At 61.1% G+C, this 15,800-nt stretch overlaps 1 protein-coding gene across 1 annotated transcript; it reads left to right on the top strand.

Moving 5' to 3' along the window:
- The first annotated feature begins 1,317 nt into the window (after positions 1 to 1,317).
- Positions 1,318 to 15,163, top strand: MEX3A (mex-3 RNA binding family member A). The gene is made up of 2 exons (XM_038161927.1): positions 1,318 to 1,818; positions 13,937 to 15,163. Exons 1-2 carry the CDS (start codon positions 1,350 to 1,352, stop codon positions 15,040 to 15,042), a joined length of 1,575 nt encoding a protein of 524 aa, XP_038017855.1. The 5' UTR covers positions 1,318 to 1,349; the 3' UTR covers positions 15,043 to 15,163.
- The last annotated feature ends 637 nt before the right edge of the window (positions 15,164 to 15,800 follow it).

Below are 15,800 nucleotides of genomic sequence, written 5' to 3' on the forward strand. Positions count from 1 at the left end.
CCCAGCCCTGGACACCTCTGCAGCACCCCTCATGGGTGGGCAGCAACAGGTCCCCACACAAACCCTCCTTGGCCCATGGGGGGCACGTGGTGGGTCCCCACACAGACCCCTTCCTCTCGTGACCCTCCGTGCTGGGTGCACCCAGTGGGTCCCCTCACAGACCCTTCATTCCCGTCACCCCTCTCTGCCAGGGTGTGCACAGCGAGTCACCCACGGAACCCAGAGTGGGCGCCCATGCAGCCCCCACACCTGTGTCTCCGTGGGTCCCCACGCAGCTCCCTCCACCCATCCCCTGCACGGTGGGTCCCCAAGGAGCCCCTTCCACGTGTGACACAGGGAATCCCAATGCAGCCACTCCACCCATTGCGCGGTGGTGCCACCACGGTCCCTTCCATGCCCGATCCCCTGGGCATCATCCTCCAGCGGGGTCACAGCGGCTTCCCCCGCAGTCCCCTCCACCCTCACACTGCACGGCTGGTCCCCTCGCACCCCCTAAGCCGTGTCACAGCAGGTACCCCCCACATGTCCCTCTGCAGCCCCCGCACCGGTGACATTGTGGATCCTCCCGCATCCCCCTCCCCTGGTGGCACCGCGTGGTGACACGGTGACACGGTGCGTGCCCCTCCACCCTCTGCGCGACGTGTCTCCCCACGGCAGCCCCCACTGCGTGTCCCAGGCGGTCCCCCAAAGCACCCTACTCCCCCCGTCACCGTGGGTGCCCCTGCAGCCTCTCCACGCGTGTCACCGCGGGTCCCCGGAGCCCCCTCACCGCGTCCCAGCCGCTCCCCCACATCCCACATCCCACATCCCACATCCACTCGTGTCACCGCGGGTCCCCACATCCCCCCTCCCGGTGGCACGGCGGGTCCCCCTCCCCGCACCGCCTGCCCCCGCGACCTCCGGCCGCCGCCGCCCCGCTCCCGCCGCCCCGGTGCCCGCTGCCGCGGGCGGGGGTGTGCCGCCACCGGACTACATCCCCCAGCAGCCCGCGGGCCGGGCCGCTCCCGCAGCGCCCAGCCGCCTTCAAACAAAAGAGTTTCCCCCCGCGGGGCCGCGCTCCGCTCCGCGCCCCCCGCACCCCCCGCACCCCCCGGCGGCGGCGGCCGGGGGCGGGGGCGTCGGCGGGGGGACCGCGGTGGAGGCGGCGGGCGCGGGGCTCGGGTTACACGGGAAAGGGGCTTGGCCAGGCGGGGGGCGGGGGGCGGAGGGTCCTTTTCTCTCTCTCGTTCTCTCTCTCTGCCTTTTTTTTTCCCTTCTCCCTCCCGAGCTCTTTGTGTCCCCCCCCCCTCCCCTCCTCTCGCCCCCCCCCCCCCCCCAGCCCCCAGCCCCCTCCCAAGCCTTTGTTAGCCATGCCTAGCCTGGTAGTCCCAGGGATAATGGAAAGGAACGGGGGTTTCGGCGATTTAGGCTGTTTCGGTGGGAGCGGCAAAGACAGAGCGCTGCTTGAGGATGACCGGGCGCTGCAGCTCGCCCTGGACCAGCTCTGCCTGCTGGGGCTAGGCGAGCCTTCCTCCTCCTCCTCCTCCTCGGCCGTGGTGCTGGTGGAGGACAGCAACAACAACAACAATAACCCGCCGCCGCCGCCGCCGCAGCAGCCCCCGCCGCCGCCGCCGCCGCCGCAGCAGCCGCCGCCGCCGCCGCCGCCGCCGCCCCCGGCGGCCCCGAAGGGCTCGGCGGCGCCCAGCGCCGGGGCGGCGGAGCCCAAGTTGTGCGCGCTCTACAAGGAGGCCGAGCTGCGGCTCAAGAGCAGCTCCAACACCACCGAGTGCGTCCCGGTGCCCAGCTCCGAGCACGTGGCCGAGATCGTGGGACGGCAAGGTGAGCGCCCGGTACCCCCGGTCTCCCCCGGTGTCGCCGCTCGCCGGCCCCGGGACACTCCCCCGCGGCCGGGGGCCCCCGCCGCTGCCTCCCGCCCATTGTTCGGGGCCGGGGCCGCTCGGCCCCGCCGGGGACAAAGCCCGGGGCTCCCGGGCTGTGGGCGGGCGGCCGCGCTGCCGGGCACGGGGGAGCTGGGGAAGGGTGGGATGGGGGTCTGTGGGAACGCTGCGGGGGCTCGTCCGGCCGCCGGCACCGGAGCCCCGCGCGCCGCTCCCCGGTTCTGCCCAAGAGCCGATCTCGACCGCGCTCTCCTTAAGGAAAAAAAAAAAACAAAAAAAAAAAAAAAACCGGGAATAAGGCGGGGGAAGGGCGGGGGGTGCAGGCTGAGCCCGGCCCCGCGCCTCGGAGTCCCCCTTTGTTGGCCGGGCGGAGGGGGTGTGGTGGTGCCGGGCTCGGTCCGAGCGGCCGGTGAGCGGCTGCGAGAGCCGAGCTCCTCCCGCCCGCCGCCCCCGGGAGCGGGGGGGACCCCGGAGCGGGGGGACCCCGGAGCGGGACCCGCCGTCCCGCGTGGGCCCCCCGCAGCCGCTGCCCGCGCGGCGCCGCCACAGTGATGCTTTTGTTCTCACGGCTCCGTTCGGAGCGAGGTGGAATGGAGGAGGGCTTTGAAAAAAAAATTACATCTATCTATCTATCTTTATATATATATATATATGTGTGTCTCCATACCACACCCACTCTTAAGTCACCCCTCGCCCACCCCCACCGCTCCCGGGTGTGCGGTGCGGGGCCCCGCGCCTCCCGTGGGCACTGCGGGAGTCGGGGCACGGCGCTGCCGAGAGAAGTTTTGTGTCGCTACAGAGAAAAAAAAAATAATAATAGTGCGGCTAAGCGTTGGGCTTTTTTTTTTTTTTCTTTCTTTCTTTCTCTGAACAAGTAACTTGACGCTCTGGAAGTGCGATGGGCAGAGCCTGCGGCTCCGTGGGCAGATGCTCCCCTGTGGGTTGGGATCCAAGGGCCCTGAGCAGGGGGTTTGTGGTGGCACCCGGGGGGTGATGACCCCCAGTGCCCCGAGGAGGGCTGAGGTGGGCAAGGGGAAGCCGCGGGGAGAGGGACACAAATGGCTCCTTGCTGGACATCTCTGACGCTAGGGCGTGCGGTTGGAACAATGGGGCCTGCGGAGGCTCTGCTTGCTCCCAGCCCTGGAGCAAGAAGGGTCCGGTTCCCACGGAGCGGTCCCGGTTCTCCGGGATGGAGAGCGGGCAGCAGTCCGGGGGTGCTGACCTCCCCAAAACTTGGGGCATCTGCAGCCGAGGGAACAGCCCTTGCTCTGGCGTTCACGCTGGCATGGGGGCCCCTCACTGGGGACCTGGGCGGGTAAGGGGTGAAGGTCTGGCCCAGGAGATCCCAGTGGCCCCGATCCTGATCCTCCCTGTGCTGCCTTCCCGCGGGCAGGCACGGTGGGGCTCAGCACCAGCCGTGCCCTGGTGTGTGTGAGGCCGTGGAGAATCAGGCCCCCTTTGTTTAATAAAGTTGGGAAAGAGGATTCGGCAGGCGGAACCAAGGGGGAAATGTGCCGGGGCTGATTCCTTCCAGGATCTCGCTGCTGCCCCAGACTCCTGAGAAGGGGGTGTGTTTCGATGTGTGCAGAAGGCAGCACGTGCCTGTTGTGTCCAGAGCGATGGAGAGGAACGTGGAGACCTGGATTTTTTTTTTTTTCTTTTTCCACCATTTTTTTTGCGTGCGTGAGGGTTTTCCCACATCTGGGAAGCTGAAATGTCCGTGTGCTGGAGCTGTGGGCATGCAGCTGTGGCCGTGCTCCTTCGGCTGGTGGGGCAGATGGTGCAGCCTGTGCCCCACCACGGAGGTGGCTGGGATGGATCCTGTGCTGGGGATTCCTTCAGCACTGTCCCCATAGCTTTGGCTCTTCACTCCAGCACAGATCATGGCCCACACTTGTTCCTCAAGGCCTGTAGGAATGTCCCCACCGTCTCCTGTGCCTTGTTTTTGTGTAGAAGGCCGGATTAAGAGGGTCTGGAGCTGGGTGTGGGGCTCCCGGGGGGATTGATTCCTGGACTCTCATGGATGCTTGACCAGGAATCCCAGAATGCCAGACTGTCACCCCTTGGTAGTACTGCTCCTGTTGCAGATGGTTTTCTAGGAAAACAATTGTTTTTATGGGTGCCTTTGAACAGGGTGACAAACATCTAGAAAAAGGGAGGGGGGAAAAAAAAGTAACGATGAAATAAAAATGATTTCACGGCTTTACTTGATAACAGAGTTTAGCTTTTTCTTCAAGTTATTATTTTCTGAAGAAACACACTATCCCTTCAGATTATTTTATAATAATATCAACCATCTATGAAAGTGTTCCTCGCAGGCAGGTGTGGGTATGAGAGGCCTGGATCTGGGCACAGGGGCCCTGGTGCCCACATTTGGCCACGGGAATTCCACCTGCTCTCGGGCCACCCCTCACTTTGCCCAAGGACTGAAAAGGCACTTGAGTGTAAATAAGGCTCAAGCCCGACGTGTTTTTATTGGAATGTCTGTAAGGGTGATTTGTGAAGGGGTGTAATCGTGGCAGAGGGGGGGTGGCTTCGCTCCGAGCAAGGATGCTGCAGGAACTCAACCTGAGCTTGGCAGCTCCTGCTTTCCCCCAGGAGGAGCTGTGAACGTGCCCTCCAGGGGCCAGCGGCCTGCTGCAAGCCTTGCTCCAGTTCTGGGGCTGCTTTGTGTGCTGAATCCGAGCCACGAGCTGCCTGGGGTGAGGTGGTGGGCTTGGAGAGGGGGATCAGAGGGAGCTGGCCAGGCTGGCTCCTCCACTGGTGCCCCGGGGTCTGTGGCTAAGAGCTGGGTGGCTGGTAGGGTGTGCCAAGGGCTGCTTTGCAAACTGGAGGACAGGAAACTGGGAAAGGAAGAATGAGGGGATGAAGTCACAAGAATCCCTTTGACTGGTGCCTGTGACCCCCGGGCATGGTTGGCAGTGACACCCCTTCCCTGGCTGGAGGTGGAGCCGTGACCTCCATGCCTGTCCTGCTGTGAGACGCGTCAGGGGCAGGGGTGAGTCTCCCTGAGTCGGGGCTCCTGCAGGTCATCCCCCCTTCCCCTGGCATGTGTGTGTGACCTCCAGCTGTGCTGAGTTTGGGTGACCAAACCTCCCGGTGTGGTGCTCCCTGGGGCCCGCGTGGCACGTCAGGGTGCTCGGTGGCTCTTGCATTCCTCCTGCCAGCTCTCATCGTGGGCGTCCTGCCTGCAATGGCCTGTCCAGGGCTGTGCTGGCCACGCTGATGAAATTGTAAGGACAAAGCACTGGAGGGGTTTGCAGCAGGTTTTTTCAGGAGATGGTGGGACATCAAGGGGTGTGGGTTGAGGTGGGGGTGTGGGTGCTGGCAGGAATGGAGAGTGTCTGAAGGGCATCGTGTTGTGGTTGTGCAGACTGTGAAATTAGGAAGGGGCAGAATCAGTCACTGCAGCTCTTCCCTAGAAGCGACCCCAGGTGGGTGTGGATTAGCCAGATCAAGATTTGTATCCAACTTTTCTGCCTGCTCCCGCAGGCGAGCTGGGCTGCTGTTGGTGGAGCCAGGGGAGAGGCTGAAGGGCACATTTCGGGCCAGATGTTGTGGTTAGGGAGCCACGGTGCTGGTCCTTTGTGTGCCTGGTGTGTGCAGGTGTCGGGAGAAGGTGTGGGGTTGCTTTGGCTTCGTGCTGCGCCCACTCCCAGATAAGGCTCTCCCTGTAAGGATTTTTGGACTCTCTAAGGATTTTTGGTCCTTCTAAGGGTTCTTGGTCTCATCACAGTAATAGCATCCATTGTCACCTGTACTCACAGACACCCTTTGATGCAGCATCTCCCAGCCTGCTCCAACCAGCCTGTTGTCACCAGGAATGAGATTATGCGAGAGAGGATCTTAACATAAATTGCTCTTTCTTGGCAAGGTGAAGTCAAATAGCAAGAGGCTCCACTAGAGCCAGGTGATTGGGTTCTTTGTGTGGCTCCAAACACGCTCCAATGCTTTCAGCATTTAAAAATAGTCCGAGGAAGCCTTTATCCATTGAGGAAGTCTGATGATGGCAGCTCCCCCACCCACCCTGTGGAGGTGGATGTATGTACAGCATCCGAGGAGCAGCCAGGGGGGCAGATCTTCTCGTCTCCTTGCTTCACCGAAACCTTGGATGGAAAGCCACCCGATCTGGTGGGGTCTGAAGGCGACCTCCATCCGCTGCTCCGGCAGCTCGGGATGGGCCTGAAAGGGAGAGAGACATTGCAGCGGGTGTCGGGGTTGTTACGAAGTGTCAGCGAGCATCGGGCTGAATTTACACGGGGTGGGTGGGGAGAGAAAAGTGCGGAACGGGATCGACTTGGTGCCGTTCGAACTGGAGGTGGGAGGGGAGCGAGACAAAGGGAATTTTTCTCGGGGAAAGGGAACGGGGCTCGGGCGGCCGGTGCCGCGCTGACCGAGTGAACCGCAGCGCAGCCGCCCGGAATCTAGGGCAGTGGCAGAGCCTGCTGCCATTGGGTGCGGGCCCCCGCCTTTGTCTGGCGGTCCCCTCCCCGCGTCCCCCTGGGCTCGCCGTGCCCCGCTTCCCCCGCTCTGCCCGGCCCCGGCTCGGCGTGTGCCGGTGCCGTGCCGTGCCGTGCCGTGCCGTGCCGTGCCGTGCCCCGCTTCCCCCGCTCTGCCCGGCCCCGGCTCGGCGTGTGCCGGTGCCGTGCCGTGCCGTGCCGTGCCGTGCCGTGCCGGGGCCGTGCCGTGCCCCGCTTCCCCCGCTCTGCCCGGCCCCGGCTCGGCGTGTGCCGGTGCCGTGCCGTGCCATGCCGTGCCGTGCCGTGCCGGGGCCGTGCCGTGCCGTGCCGTACCGTGCCGTGCCCCGCTTCCCCCGCTCTGCCCGGCCCCGGCTCGGCGTGTGCCGGTGCCGTGCCGGTGCCGTGCCGTGCCGTGCCGTGCCGTGCCGCGCCGGTGCCGGGCCGTGCCGTGCCGGGGCCGTGCCGTGCCGGGGCCGTGCCGTGCCATACCGTGCCGGTGCCGTGCCGTGCCGGTGCCGTGCCGTGCCGTACCGTGCCGTGCCCCGCTTCCCCCGCTCTGCCCGGCCCCGGCTCGGCGTGTGCCGGTGCCGTGCCGTGCCGTGCCGTGCCGTGCCGTGCCGTGCCGTGCCGTGCCGTGCCGTGCCGTGCCGGGGCCGTGCCGTGCCGTGCCGGTGCCGTGCCGTGCCGTGCCGTGCCGTGCCGTGCCGTGCCGTGCTGTACCGTGCCGTGCCGTGCCGTGCCGTGCCGTGCCGTGCTGTACCGTGCCGTGCCGTGCCGTGCCGTGCTGTACCGTGCCGTGCCGTGCCGTGCCGTGCCGCGGGCACACCCACTCCGCGCCGGGCAGCGCTGCGGGGCCGCGGCTTCGCTGCCCAACTTTCCTCCCGATTGTGTGTGTGCCGCTGTTGGGTGTTTTGGTTTTTTTTCCCCCCTTTTTCTTTGTTTTTTTTTTGTTTGTTTCATAAACAACTTTCATCACAATGTGAAAAAAAAGCCTACAACCGCCGCGCTGGAAGGAAGCAGGCGCTGGTTTTCCTGGCATGGTGTGCTGGGTGGTGTTTTTCCCCCTTCTTGTAAACACAACTTGCATCATCAGGACAATAAACCCTCCGCGCGAGGGGATTTAGTTGGTCGGTCGTGGTCCTTTTGTGTGCGCGTTTGTGTTTTTTGACACCACTTTCATCAGGTTTTCAATGCAGCAAAACCTTACCCCACAGGCCGTCAGGAGGGTTTTATTTGTGAAGTTCTTTGTGTGCTTGTCTTTTAACAAGGCTTTCACGTTAACGGGGAAAAGAATGCCCCACCTTACCCGAGCTAGCTGAGGGTTGTTTATTTTAGGATCCTCTTCAATTTTATGACTACAACAGAAAAAAAGACCGAGTTCTAATTTGCCCTTAGACCCCCTTGCACCCCTCTAGCAGTGCCAGAAGGGACTGCGCGGGGTGTTTGCAGGTGTCATTTGTATCTGTGCAGCCTAACGGTGCCTTGCCATCAATGAGAAGCTTTTGTCCGTAGAGATCACTTTGTATCTGGTGAAAACAAGGAATATCAGGACCTGGAGTGATTTGTGGGGTGTGTTTTCCAAAATAAAACCACAACGCGGTCAATCGAACAAAAAGATCCGCCTCGGGGTTGGCTCCGGAGCTGTTTGCTGTGGCTGGTACAGCTCCTCTGGTGCTGCCAGGGTCAGGGTCATGCTCCTGGGCTGGAGGTGCCAGGTGGGAGCCTCTGGGCTGCAGAACATACCTGTGCAGGATCTGGCCTTGAGGCAGCACCGAGGAGAAGGTCATCAGCAGGTCTCACTCTGAATTTACACCAAACTGAAATGATTTGAGGGAGCTGCTCCACAGGCACAGCTGCTTGTGCCACTGCGCTGTCCTGGTGGCATTGTCACCCTGGTGCTGTGCTGGGCACATCCCTTCCATGCCCTGATCATCCTCTGCCCGCTGATGGAGCAGCACCTGGGAGCCTTGGGGTAAACCCTGCTGGGGTCCCCTGAAAACACACTGGTTTGGGGCTGCTCAGAGTGAGAACGTTTGGGATGGGTTCATGCCAAGGAAACGACAGCTAGATCAGATGCATCCAGCACCCTGGTGTCCCTTGTGAGCAGCTGTCTCTGCTGGAGAGGTGAACCAAGCTCCTGGAGCCTTCTCTGTTAATTGTGATGGATTCCTTGCCCTGATGCAGGGGAAAGAGAGAGAGAAGGTGGCTGTGCATCCAGCTCTCCCCCTGACCCCCACCACCCATCTTGGCAATGTCTAGACTCAAATTGTTTCTGTTTTCAGCCAGAGATGGCTGCTCTGCAGATTAATTCCAGTTAGCTGACTGGTCCGGGCACCAGAGGCTCTCCACTCCTCCAGGGTTTGGTCCTGTGTGGGAATGTTTGTGATGTACTCAGGTAATTTGCAAACACGTTTACTTTGAGTCAATTGGTAATCAGTGAAATTAAAGAGAAAAAAGGGTGAGGGGAGGAACTGAGCTTACGGCCTCCTTCATGAAATGCTTTGGGATCCGCATTATTGACAAAACCCAGGATAATAGGAGGTAGGCTGTGGAAACACAATGAGAAAGGGCTTAATTCTCTGTTTAATGTAAAAACCCAAGCGGCGGGGGTCTGCCAAGGATTGACACGCTGATGTCTGTGCGCTGCCATAACGAGGAGAACGTACACCAAGTTATGTATTAGTGCTGCTTTCACGGGTCCCTTTCTTCCCTCAGCTTCATTTTGACACCACCTCCCGGGCAATTCCTTCCCTTCCACCTCCCTCCCCTTTGAATAATCCCCCGAGTAAAATGCTTTGTTACACGGCGCTTTCAAATATCAGTTCTGCACGAAGGGGAAGTGTCAAAAAAAACCCCACCCCACGCAGGACAAATTTTGTTGGGAATAAGCCCATCAGGGTGTGCTGCCCATCTGGTGGGATGTCACGGGCCGCATCCCGGTCCAGCTGTGCTCCGTCAGAAGCAGGGCGATCTCAAAGGAGGCTCAGCCCCTTTTTAGTGTGCAAAGCGGTCAGGGATGGGGCTGAGATGGGCCCGGAGCCTTGGCACCAAGGGAGTAAATCACGGTGAAGCCCAGCCTGGTTTTGGCTGATGTAAACCAGCGCAGCGCCCCTGGAAGTTGTGGAGTTCTCTGCGTTTGGGCTGCTGATGGTTTGGCCATTGTCTGCGCCAGTTCAGAGCTGCTGGAGGTCAGGGCTGGGCTGCCGGGCTTGCTGGAGTTGGTCTCATTTCCTAGGAGGTGATTTTCTCCTGTTTTTAAGCACAGGATCCCCATCTGTCTGTCTCCACAAAGCTGGCTTTCCCCGTCTGCAGGCCTGCACAGAGACCCTCCCTCCTCCCCCCCTTCTCACACCACCGACTGCACCACGCGTCCTTTTGTCCGTTCCAGATCCTCCTTCCCCTCCCTCTCGCCGTGCTCTCTCCTTGCCCACCTTCCTCGTGCCCTTTCGGGGTGTCTTGGCTTTGCTCCCACACACCTCATTCTCTTCCTCCCTTGGAGGGATCAGGGTGTGCCTCTCCCTCGATTTCCACCGCCTTTGCTCCATCCCCGACTCCCTCCCACTCCTCCAGCTTACATTTGCCCTCATTCATCTGCGTTCTTGCCACTGCTCCCTTCCATCTGTCCCCAGCATGGAGCCCCGTCCTTTGTCACCGCTCTGCCTCCCTGTCTGCTCCGTGATTGTTTCCTGTCCTGCCGGGCTCAGATCCCTCTCCCCCTGCACGCCGTCTTTGTCCCGCAGCTCAGAACAGCTCGGAGCCCAGTCCCAGCCCCAATCCCAGCCGTGCCCGAGGTCTTTTCTGCCCAGGAGAGCGAGCCCGGCGCTCCAGAGGCAGAGCGCGGGTCACTGCGGAATTCCACGGAGCTCCTGCAGCCCGGGGTGATGCACGGGGAGGCATTTTCAGCTGGATGCTCGCCGTGAACACCCCTGTCTTTTCCGTGTGATGCTCTGGTGATATCCCTGGGGAAATGGTGGCATCTCGGTTAATCTTCCTAAGATGGAATCTCCCTCTTTGGAGAGGGAGGGAGCAGCACGGGAGAGGGGCAGGGAAATGTCTGCCAGCGGTGGGTCAGGGACAGCCCACCCTGCCAGGGCTGCCAGAGGGCATGGGTGACCTCTCGGGGTTTTATCCAGCTCTCCTTGGGATGCACCTTATGGATTTTGCCTGCCTGGGTTTATCCCACAGTTGGGTTGTTCCTGGCTCCATGAGGTCCTGTCCTTGGAGTTTCCTGGGGGCTGATAGCACACCACTGGGTGAGCATCGGTCCACATGGACCGTTTGGAAAACTTTACTCAACAAAGCATCACAAATGTACCTCACGGTGCAAACTCCGGGGAGTAACCCGTGAGCTACGCTGGGTTTGGCAGAGGGTGGATTTGGTTTGGATTTGGGGATTTTCCCAGATCCTCCTTTGTGCCAGATCTGGCGTTTCCATTCCCAGGAACATGGAAGTCCCGTTCCAGAGATGGGTTGAGTGCAGCAGCGCTGTGATGCGGAGCGCTAAGAGGAAATTTTGCGGGAGCACAAGGCAGGAGACAGCTATTCCTGCTCCAGGAATGGGCAACGAGGCTCCGGGAGCTGAGGTAGCTCTGAGGAGTTCAAAATCACAGTGGGAGTTGACAGTGAAGTTCTGATTTACCAGCGTGTGTCCCGTGCTGCTGCCAAGACCCTCCGAGGGGCAGCGGCTTCACGGCTGTGCCAGGGGCTGTGTGTGCCTGCGCTTGGCCAGGGCTGTGCCCAGTGCCTGTGCTGTGCCATGCCCATGCTGTGCCGTGCCCGGTGCCCGCGTGGTGCCATGCCTGTGCTGTGCTGTGCCCATGCTGTGCCCGGTGCCCATGCTGTGCTGTGCCATGCCTGTGCCCGTGCTGTGCTGTGCTGTGCCATGCCTGTGCTGTGCCGTGCCCGGTGCTTATGTGGTGCCATGCCCGTGCTGTGCCGTGCCCGGTGCTCATGCTGTGCCCGTGCTGTGCCATGCCCGTGCTGTGCCGTGCCTGTGCTATGCTGTGCCTGGTGCCTGTGCCGTGCCATGCCCGGTGCTTGTGTGGTGCCATGACCGTGCTGTGCCATGCCCGGTGCCCGTGTGGTGCCGTGCCCGGTGTCATGCAGTGCCATGCCTGTGCCGTGCTGTGCCTGGTGCCTGTGAAGTGCTGTGCTGTGCCCGTGTGGTGCCATGCCCGTGCTGTGCCATGCCCGGTGCCCACGCAGTGCTGTGCCCAGTTCTTGTGCAGCGCTATGCCTGTGCTGTGCCATTCCCAGTGCCCCTGCGGTGCTGTGCCCCTCCTGTGCCGTTCCTGGTGCCCGTGCCGTGCCGTACCTGGTGCCCACACGGTGCCATGCCCCATGCCCCTGCGGTGCCGTGCCCATGCTGTGCCCGGTGCCCACGCGGTGCTGTGCCCAGTTCTTGTGCAGTGCTGTGCCATTCCCGGTGCCCCTGCGGTGCTGTGCCCCTCCTGTGCCACGCCTGGTGCCCATGTCATGCCGTGCCTGGTGCCCGTGCCGTGCCGTGCCCAATGCCCCTGCGGTGCCGTGCCCGTGCTGTGCCCGGTGCCCACGCGGTGCTATGCCTGGTGCCCACGTGGTGCCGTGCCCGTGCCACGCCATGCCCTGCCCGGTGCCCACGTGGAGCTATGCCCGGTGCTTGTGCAGTGCTGTGCCCCTCCCGTGCCGTGCCTGGTGCTTGTGCAGTGCTGTGCCCCGTGCCCCTGCGGTGCCGTGCCCGTGCCGTTCCCGGTGCCCACGCGGTGCTGGCCGGGCTGAGCGTGCTCCGCGCCGGGCGCTGTGGATGCAGCGGCTGCCGCGGTGCCAGGGAGTCGCTCGTGCCAACTCTCGTGGCACCAGGCTCTTTCTGTCACCACAGGTGTGGGCTTCAGTTCTTGCCTCTGATACTGGGTGCCGGGATTGCGGGGAACACACCGGTGTCACCAGCCTGGGTCTCAGCAGAGGGGCTGTGGGTGAGTGGCAGCCCTGAGCTCCCAGCCTGAGAGGTGCTGTTATTTATCAGGATCTGTACAAATAACAATGTTCCAGCCCAGGGGCTGAGCAATCTGCGTTTGGTGGTTGCAGAGGCATCGTTTCAGGTCACTGCGTGTTGAAGTGTGATGGCAGTGGAGTGTGTGGAGGAAAACCTGGTGTCAGGTAGTCAGAGGAAGTACAGGAGATGGTCTTTTCTGGGGAGGGAAGGTGGGCTAGGAGGTGCTGGGGGATCTCACAGAAGTCCCAGTGTTGTGTCCTCATCCTCTGGTTCTGTCAGACACCCAAATCCTCGGGAAACGGCAGCAAAGCGCTCGCCTCACTTCATCTGCACTGGAGAGTCACAGGTTTTAACTTTCCTTTGAGACCTGAGCTCAGAGCGCCCCTCCTGCAGAGGAGCCCCCAGCCTGTCCTGGAGCTTGGTGCCAGAAATGCCTCGGGGCAGCAAGTGAGGCTTTTTGAAAGAGGGGTCTGAGGGGCAGGACAGCAGCAAGGAGGGGTCCAGGAGTAGTTTAGAGAACTGTGCCACGTCTGTAGAAACTCTTGGTTGCTTGATGGCATCCTGGTGTCATCTGGGAACCTGAAGCCAACCAGCTGGATCAAGACCCTCCACAAGATCATTTGGAAGCCAAAACACACTGGAAAGTCTTTTGCCCTTTTTGGGAAAGCAGGAGGCTGTTTTCTGAGCTGAGGAGCTGGAGGAATGGGCTTGGTGGGTTCTAGGATTTGGGGAATGGGCTCTGGGGCGTGGATACTGGTACACAAAAGCACCACTTGGCCAGTGATCTCGGGAGAGGGTCTGAGCTCCTGGAGCAGGAGTCTTTGCACAGCCTGCTCTGGGGCTCACAGGAGGGCAGCCCTGCCCCATTTCTTGCTGTTTCAGCCCCAAAGCAAATCCTGGCCTCCTGCTACCCCTGGCCATCTAGCTCTGGCATTTGCAGTCCTGCCACATCTGCAGTGGGGAGGCCCAAACTGCAGCACCTCTGCAATTGCCCTCCAAACTTGTCCCCCTGAAGTTCATGGCATTCACCCCAAAACCTCCTCAGTAGCAGCAAAATCCTCTGGAGTCAAGGTAGGCGACTCCGCTTGGGAGCTGGCACAGGGTGGCCAAGGGGTTCCACGCTGGCCATCCAGGCTGTGGGACCAGCATCCCTCTGTTCTCCTGTGACCTCCAGGCTGCCCCGTGCATCAGCCCTGTCCCCAGAGCCCAAGGATGACCATTGTCTCTGGGGGGCCACCCTGGGGCTCTGGGGACAGGCCTTGTCACAGAGACCACTGAGACCAGGGGCGGGTCCCCCATTGCTCCGTGGCGTTGGCGTGGGTGGAAGGGAGATCTTAGGGATGACTGCTGAGGGAAGGCAGGCGGGGGGATGGTGTGGTGGGCTGCAGCCCACAAAAGGGTGTTCCCCATTTTGGGGGATGAGGGAGCATGGCGCTCCTGAGGGTGAGAGTTGTCCCTCCCTCTGGCATTTCCCCTCAGGGTTAGGGGGATGGGGCCTTTCCCTTGTTCCACATCCTGCGCAGGCGGCACAGGGGATTGTGGTCACTCAGCCCGGTGTCCCGCGGAGCGGGGCGAGCGGTGGGGCAGCCTCGTTAACTGCTGTGCCTTCTTCTCTCTCTCTTCCCAAGGCTGCAAGATCAAAGCCCTGCGGGCAAAGACCAACACCTACATCAAGACCCCGGTGCGGGGGGAGGAGCCGGTCTTCATGGTGACGGGGCGGCGGGAGGACGTGGCCATGGCCCGGCGGGAGATCATCTCGGCGGCCGAGCACTTCTCCATGATCAGGGCCTCCCGCAACAAGGCGGGCACCACCTTCGGCAGCGCGCCCACCCTGCCGGGGCAGGTCACCATCCGCGTGCGCGTGCCCTACCGCGTGGTGGGGCTGGTGGTGGGCCCCAAGGGAGCCACCATCAAGCGGATCCAGCAGCAGACCAACACCTACATCATCACGCCCAGCCGAGACCGGGACCCCGTCTTTGAGATCACGGGCGCGCCGGGCAACGTGGAGCGCGCCCGCGAGGAGATCGAGACGCACATCGCGGTGAGGACGGGCAAGATTCTGGAGTACAACAACGAGAACGACTTCCTCTCCAGCAGCCCTGACTCCGGCATGGAGAACCGCTACTCAGAGGCTTGGCGGGTCCACACGCCAGCGCCGGGCTGCAAGCCCCTCTCCACCTTCCGCCAGAACAGCCTGGGCTGCATCGGCGACTGCTCCGTTGACCCCGTCTATGAGACCCCCCGGCTGAACGACCAAAACGACTTCAATTACGGTTACCTCTTCCCCAACTACGGCGTGAACAAGCAGGATTTGTACTACGGGGTGCCGGAGTCGGGGGCCCCGATGTGGGCTGGGCAGGAGAACACCAACCCCGTCTCGGTGCTCTTCTCGAAGCAGCAGCGCTCCAGCAGCACTGGCGCCATCCATCCCAACTCCCACCGCTCGCCGTCCTCCTCCATCCCGGAGGCCAGCCTCTCCGGGCTGCCGCGGCGGTCGCAGGGGGAGCCGCTGCAGGGCTTCTCCAAGCTGGGAACGCCCGCCGCTGCCCGGACGTCGGTGGCCGGCAGCCGCGAGTGCATGGTGTGCTTCGAGAGCGAGGTGACGGCCGCGCTGGTGCCGTGCGGCCACAACCTCTTCTGCATGGAGTGTGCCGTGAGGATCTGCGAGAGGACTGATCCCGAGTGCCCCGTCTGCCACGCGGCAGCCACTCAGGCCATTAGAATATTTTCCTAAAGAGACAGAGCAGGGCGTTTTGGGGGGGGTGGGGGTAGGAAGGGAGAGCGGGGGTGGGTGGGGGTCCGTGAAAGAAAAATGATGATGATAATAATAATAATAATGAAAATAATAATAATAATAATAATAATAATGACACCTGAAGAACAAAAAAAAAAAAAGAATGAAAGAATAAATTAATTTAAAGAAGAAGAAGAAGAAGAAGAAAAAGAAGAAAAGAAAAGAAATTATTTTACGAGCAATGTATGTTATTTTTTAAAAAAATAATAAGTGAATAATAAAATTAAAATGAATAGCAAAGCCAGAAATTTTGAAGGGCGAACAATGCTCCAGCCTGCAATGTCTTTTGTAAACCAAGTACTCAGAACGCACACTCGGATCTCGCAAGCAAAGCAGTTTAGTTCAGTTTTTTTTGGTGGTGAGATTGGGACTTCTTGGCCGTGACCAAGCCAGGCCACCTGGATCGACCGGGGAGGGAGCAGGGATGCAGGGAGGGCCCTGCCAGCCTTTCTCCAGCCACCTTCAACCTTCGTCTTGGCCTGAAGCCCCCACTCTCCTCCCCCCAGGGTTGTCGGCCCAACTGGGAGCTCAGAAAGAAACAACAGAAAGAAAGGAAAACGGATGACAGGGATTGGGAAGAACAAGAAAGAAACCATCAACCTCTGGGAACCTGTTAGAACGAGGGCACAACTGTATTACCTCAAAGATTTAAACAAAAAAAAAAAAAATCACAGCTAAAGAACTTTTATTGTTTTCCT

Source organism: Motacilla alba, chromosome 25, assembly GCF_015832195.1.
Source record: "Motacilla alba alba isolate MOTALB_02 chromosome 25, Motacilla_alba_V1.0_pri, whole genome shotgun sequence".
Lineage (NCBI taxonomy): Eukaryota > Metazoa > Chordata > Aves > Passeriformes > Motacillidae > Motacilla > Motacilla alba.